At 35.7% G+C, this 7556-nt stretch overlaps 1 protein-coding gene across 1 annotated transcript in view; it reads right to left on the bottom strand.

Annotated features, from left to right (window-relative positions):
* Positions 1-4746: 4746 nt before the first annotated feature.
* The window catches only part of LOC122808304 (melatonin receptor type 1C-like), a 44750-nt gene continuing 41940 nt past the window's right edge, over positions 4747-7556 (bottom strand). The window contains exon 2 of the mRNA XM_044079270.1: positions 4747-5528. Coding sequence (XP_043935205.1) covers positions 4747-5528 — 782 coding nt within the window. The remainder of the gene's footprint in view (positions 5529-7556) is intronic.

Genomic DNA, 7556 nt, shown 5'->3' with positions numbered 1-7556 from the left:
TTTTATTGTGGTGTTGATGTGAGTGTTAAAGGTAAAGCTGTGGTCAATTGTTACTCCTAAGAGTTTGATGGTTGGGTCGGGAGATATAACAGTGCTATTATTAGATATAGCTGTGAAGACTATTGGGGTGGACTTTTGTGTAGGAGTGAAAAGTAATAGTTTTGTTTATTGGGGGTTCAGGAGCAGGCCATGCTGAAGGAACCAGTTTTCCACGGTATTAAACACAGATTGGGTGAGGGATTTTAGTTGAGATGAAGAAGTGGCAGAACATATTAATGTGGAGTCATCTGCATATTGTATGCAGGTAGCTTGAGGAAATGCTGTACTTAGATCATTAATAAAGATTGAGAAAAGGAGAGGGCCTAAAATAGAGCCTTGGGGGATGCCAAGGTTAATAGGAAGATGTGAAGAGAGATTATTGTCCCAAAGCACAGCCTGTTGCCTATTTTCTAGGTAGGACTTAAACCATTGTAATGCCTGTGTGTCTAGTGAGAGAGATTTAAGTATAAATGTCCACACAAGTAGGCATCCTTCTGAATATTTTGGTGTCACATTCATAACAACATACAGTCTCAATAGTAGTGACTGTGTTCAGGCACTACGTAAAAATTGGGACTTACTCAAAAAGGACAACACAGTACACCAAAAACTTGGTAATCACCCATTGGTTGTTTACAGAAAGGCAAAAAAACCTCAAAGCCCTCCTTGAACGACATAACATTAAAAAACCAATGACAGCTGGCATGTTTAAATGCCAGGCATGTAATTTTTGTCAATACATCTTGGAATCCAATAGATTTAAAGTTCACGATCACGAATACAAGTTGAACCTAAGAGCTAACTGTAATTCAAGAATGGTGATCTACTTAGCTATGTGCCAAACCTGTACAGCTTTCTACGTGGGCAAAACAGAACGATGCCTACGTGACTGCATTTATGAACATACTTATGTGATTAGGAAGCAGAAACTTGTTAATGCACTAGCAAAACACATTTCAGTTTATCCCAACCATATGTTTAAATGTTTGATTATTGACCAGATCACACAGGACTTCAGGGGTGCTCCTCTCCCACTTAAGTTAGAAGAGCGAGAGCTGTTTTGGCAAACTAGACTCAACACATACAGTTCACCAGGTCTGAATGAGAACTGTTCTTTAAGTAGTGTTCTTAAACTTAGGAGCCTTAATAGGTAGGCTGTGTCAGGTTACCTTCCACACTAGCATGACGCAGCTATTTTAATGCTTTTGAGCACCTTGGTTCAGTGACCTTATGTATATTTTTTGCTGAGTATTTTTTGCTGAGAATTTGTAGTTTTATCTTGATACTTTACTTACTACCAATTATGTTCAGTACACTTGATGTGCTTCAACATACACAGTTTAGTGCACTAACATAGGTATTTGTATTGACTCAGTTTTACAAACACCAGCGGAGTTTTTATGCACTTGTAATTATTATTTCTTTGCCTCACTAGCTTAGTAGTTGGCTAGATTTACACATTTTTATAGACAACGCTAGTTGTACTTTTAGTCTGACTATTTGGATTTTTAGCTTTTACTTTAAAAGCAGTTTTTAGTCTAGTAGTGTTTGCAAATAGGGTGTGTCTTGTAAGTCAGCTTTCACTTTAAGTAGTCAATTGACTTTGTAAGTATTAGCCCAGAGAGTATTTAAGCTGTGACTTTTTGTTTTTCTTGATCTGAAGAAGTTTGTTTATTGGAACAAACGAAAAGCGCTTTATCATTTCGTTCTGTGCTACTGTGTGGTTTCTTCTCTATTTTGTTTTTAAGTATATTAATTAGAGGCTGATGGTTAACCATATCGAAGGCTTTTGAGAGGTCAATAAAGAGTGCAGAGGATAGTGTATTGTTATTACGATTATCAAGCGGATTTGTTCAGATTCAAGTACATATGAACATTTTAGGAAGGACATGGTTAATAGATTTAAGTGTCGGGGATATAAATCAGGGACAATCACTATGGCTTGCTGTGATGTATCATCCAGGGATAAGAATGAAGTGATAGCATATAGGGATAAAACCAATGATGATTCATCTCGGATCAGGCTGATTACAACTTATGGACATTATACCCATATGTTTTGAGAGGTTGTCCAACGTAATTGGAATATTCTCATGTCTGATGACAGAGTTGCCAATTTGCTTCTGGACAAGTGTTTTTTGGTTATAGGAAGGGCAAAACTTTAGGCTCTTAATTTAATCACTATAAACATGGGTTAGATAACCCTCCTTCACTTAAACAGGCAACTTTAAGGGGGGGATTTCTACGTGGGTGTGTCCCATGTGGACATTGCATCCATTGTGTCAGGATGAATAAAACTAAATACTTTAGTAGCTGTAACACGGGCAAGGTTTTTGATATTAGATTTTTTGCAAACTGCACTACCGATTGGGTTATTTATTTAGCCACCTGCTCATGTTCAGCTTTTTATGTGGGCCAGACAGACCAGTTAAATATCACATTGGTGAACATCTGAGTGATATTAAACATAAAAACAATCAACAATGCCCTTTATAAACATGTTATGATGCATTCATCTGCTTCTTTTAGATTTACCAATATTGATATTATCAGGGGTAATAGAGGAAATCAGATGGGCTGGCACTCTATTCTTAATCAAAAAGAGAAAAGTTGGATAATTAGATAGATTAAGTGGATTATTTCCACCTGGGCTCAATGAACAATTGTTACCAGCCAATTATTTTGTGTTGCTGTTCTTAACATTTCTATATAATATGGCCATTTATGGTTATTATTTACACTGAGGAATAGGCATAGTTTGGATTGCCGAAATCGGTCTGTCTTTTGCCATATTTGAAATAAATGTTTGCTCTCACACCACTTTTTTACTGGCTATCTTTTTTTGAGTAACTGCTAGATATACTATGCTACCCCATGCCCAATTCCTTTTAGATTTTGGAATCCCAATGAATGTTCCATGGATACTGTGAGGGCCAAAAGCATAGCTAAGGCAGAGTGAATGGGGGGGGGGGGGCTGCCTCAGTCAAAAGGTGTTAGTGTAGAGGGATGCCAGATCAGAGGAACTGTGCTGCACAATAGATAAGATAGCTATGGTTCTGGTGAAGGCCATCATTTATTATGATGGGATGGAGAATCATTTGGAAAATGACAGTGAAATGGAATGGAGTTAATACTTTTTGAATCTGACAAAGTAGTTAATTTGCTTTAATTGAGCAAATAATATTGGAGATGTACAAAGGGAAATACCATGCATGACTGATCCAACAGTAAAACAACATCATGTCAAAAGTACAACAATAAAAACAATGCACACCCTTAATGAGTAATGCTGCCAAGTAACACAATAGTAAAATAAAACAACACAATGTATGCATTTTACTTTATATTTTATCTTTTAATATGTGAATGATTTCAGTGGTTGTGGTGGTAGTGTTGACTAAAAGATTGAAATATCTTTCAAAGTTATTTATCACACCAAAAGCATTCCAATTACATCATGCTTTGCAAGGACAGAAAAAATCTGCAGGAGTCCATACATATTCCATTGTCTATAGAAACTTCAGTGGATTACTAATGTACTTCTCACTAAGTAACATAACTATTTCATAAGATGCAAGTAAAAACTTTCAGTTTCATAGGTGCATACCCATAGTTACTGAAAGACAGCAAATATACCAGGGAAAAAGTGAGAAGACACCTTTTCACCACAACACAGGCATAAAGTAGACAGTATAGTCAATGCATAACATGTTTTGTCAGAAACCCTGACTACCATTAACAGACTAGATTTGCTAAGATCATATGATAAGTACAGTACTTAACATCTGTCTTTTTGAAAATTTACATAACTGTTTATGAGCACTCCGGTGACACTGGTAAGGATAAAGACCTGCATATAGCTCAGATGAACCAATTAGCAGCAGGTAAGGATGGGCATGTTCATCTAAGGAGGATGAGGTGAGAGAGTAAAGCTGGTCCCATCCTGACAAAATCCCTTGGAGGAGGGGCAGCGATGCAAATGCATGGTTTAGAGGAGTGAGTTAGACCAAGCCACTGTGTGATGTTAGACTTTAACATGGCTGCGCAGAAGCATGCACTCCCACTGGGAAAGCATTGTTGACCTCTGTAGTGAAGCAGACTGCATGTCTCTCCACCCAGTGACAGGGATAGACTATACAAAAAAAAAATTCCCTCAAATTCCTCATGATTGACTGAATGGCATCCCACTCAAGACAGCTAATAAACTGATTTTTGAAGACATTCCTTGGTGGAGGAAATAACTGACTATGTCTGATTTGAGAAAGCCTTGATTGTTGGCAGACATGGAGACAAAAATCATGCAGATAAAAAATTTGCACAACTATTCATATGTCTTCTGGCAAACTGACTTGTGATAGAAAGAAAAGCCCATAACATTTGGTCTATTATTTTAAATTACAGGACAGACAATAAGCAATAATGCAGAGTGTCAATCATCTTACATGAACCAATTTCCTATTGCAAGTTTCTGTCTTATTTTAGTACTTTTATCTACACAAGCGCACACACACACACACACACACACACACACACACACACACACACACACACACACACACACACACACACACACACACACACACACACACACACACACACACACACACACACACACACACAAACACATACAAACATGCATGTATAGATATTATCCAGTTTTTTTATCATCATGCTGATGCCAGAAAGTTGGACAAAAATTTACAGACTTTAGAAAATCTTTAAAATGAGAGAATATAAAGAAAGAAACACAGTCTTATACTGTTGGCGGAAATTTGGGTTACAAATCCCATAGACAATACCATTTAGGCAGCTGTTGAAGTAGGCCATAAAGAAACCTACCACAAAGAGTTCATCAGATAATATTGGTGTCTTTCCTATTGGACTAAACGCTAAAATCAGGGAAGGAATGCTGTAAGGACCCCAGCAGATGGCAAACAGCACAAAAGCTGCAAACATTGTCAAAAAATGCCGCACTTCATTGGCTTTTAACTTCTGCTTGCTGTTGTGTCGGATACGGTACTTAACCTGAATTACTAGAATCCAAATCCTTGTGTAACAAAAGATTACAATTGTCAGTGGTATTATGAAATTCAGGACTGTCTGAACACTGGTTAAAAATGGATTTGCTGTGAATGCAAATGTACATGAATACACACGAGGGTCGTACTGCAATGCTCCAACTAAAATCATTGGTAAAACTAATGCAATACTCAGGGCCCATGTCAAGATGACCAAATAGTAAGTATTTTTCATGCTGTAGAATTTATTATATTCTTGGCTGTGGCAGATACAGCAGTACCGATTGATTGCAATGGCCATGATGTTCTGGATAGAGCTGATGAAACTCAGTCCCTGGATAATTGCAGCAAGCTGGCACTGTAACATTCCCATTGTCCATTGTTTTTGTAAAAGTGCAACAATAAGCAATGGGTAAGGATGTAGTGCTACCATCAGGTCTGCTACTGCTACGCTGATAACAAAGATATTACCTTAAAGGGAAAATAACAAAACAAGTTAAACATTTAAGTTTAAATCATAATAATATAATAATTTGCATTGTGATATTTTATTGATTCATTAGTATTTGTTAATTGTATAATGCAATATTTTTATTTAATGAACTATTCCAAAAAACAAAACATATTTAATGTATTAGGCATGCATTTTGTAGGTTTATTTTTTTTTTCATAAATGCACTCTTGAGGAATGAATTAAGAGAATGCGATGTATATGGAAGAATGTTTTTTTAGACCATGCACTTAATAATGCAGTAAGTGTACAAATAGTGATCTATAGATAATATCTACAAAAATTATAGGATTAATTTGTACTACAACATCTACAGAATGTTAGATGTTGTACTGATTTTAATATCGTATTTGAAATGTGATGATATGACAAATTAAAATATGACCTGTTCTCTGCATATGCAATGCTGATAAGGCCAACACACAATTCTTGAGTTATAATCACAGTAAAAAGAAGAAGAAGCCAAAGTAGTTTTCCCTTAGTTAACCAAGGCACTAAACTACTTAAGAACAGTCTGGACCTCCTCGCCCACATACTGATAGTCTATCTAAATTGCAATATTATTTGTAGCAAACTAAAGTAAATAAAATATTGACTTTCGCTAAACTACCATGTTTTCTCATATGATTTTGTCATAGGTATTCCATTACTTTCAGGCTACAAAGTGGATTAGTGGATCATGGTATAGCACACCAGATACTACTTCCCATAAAATCGGAACAATGCTAGGTGGCCAATGCTGCCAAAGAAAATAAAAGTCACTCATCTGACTTCTGTTGCTCCATCTAACACTGGTTACACATGGTAGCCTTGTCACCTAACAAGTTTGATGTATACAAGCAACATGATTGTTATATGCATATGCACATTTACCAAGAATGAGGTTTAGGGACTCTGTTATTTTTGGCTTCTTTCACTGAAAAGGAATGATCGTCAAAATACCAAGTTTTTTAGATTCCTGAACAGCAACAAACCATTCAGTGAAGCTTTGATGTTGACAGTTGTGTTTCTGAGTGTCTTCAGTTGTAGGGGTTTATAAAGTACTGCTATAAAAGAGTGCTAGCTGCAGACATTCTACGACTGACTTTTACTACATTTCAGATATTGATATTTTAAACACAGCCATGTAAAATACACAATACTATTGCAAAATAAACATTTTGAATACTGAAGACATTCAGAAACTTTCAGTGATGTTATCTGAACAACTACCCTCACAAACATCAGATATTTTCATTAACATTTTAATAATTATTGCACTAAAATGCCTACAAACATGTTGAGGTTTGTGATGCTCTACTCCATTCATAAATTTAGTATTAAACCATTTAATGGACATCACATGTTCAAATGAAAATGATGCATATGATGTTTATTTTTATGGTAGAATTTCATGATCTCTAATATCAAAAACTTAAATGAAAATATCCAAAACAATTACTTTTCGACTTGTGGAAATGTTGCAGTAGTGAGAAGACACATTTCATTGTCATGACTATAATTTTAAAATAATATTTAAAGTATTTTAATGGAAAGTGTTTGGTAATTAAAGAGGTATTGAAGATGTATATTTGATGACAATTCCTAATTAAAAACAGAACAAAGATGACAAGAATTCAGTGAGAGTTGCAGAAGTTGTTTACTAAACAGATCATATTATGAGTGATGAACAATTGATGCGGTTCATGAAGGTCAGCCAGGGGATGCACAGTAGGAGTAGTCATTGAAGTTCTGTCCATTAAGTTAAAGAAAGCTTCAAAGTCAGATCAGATTTAAGGTTTTGTGTATTCACTGGAAGCAATTACATCTATTCATGTATAAATCAACCAGACACTGAAAAATATATGCAAGTGAATAAAATCTCAGAACAGAGAGGGGTAGGTATCAGAAATCAGAGAATCATTAAAGTTTTCTATCTTACATAGGTTGAAAATGTTTAGAAAATCAATATAAAATTAGTATTTAGTGACAGTTAAAGCGGTGGTGCT

The sequence above is a fragment of the Protopterus annectens genome, chromosome 8.part0 (assembly GCF_019279795.1).
Source record: "Protopterus annectens isolate FY-2018-M chromosome 8.part0, PAN1.0, whole genome shotgun sequence".
NCBI classification, from domain to species: Eukaryota; Metazoa; Chordata; order Ceratodontiformes; family Protopteridae; genus Protopterus; species Protopterus annectens.
This window is presented reverse-complemented; position numbering and strand designations above follow the sequence as displayed.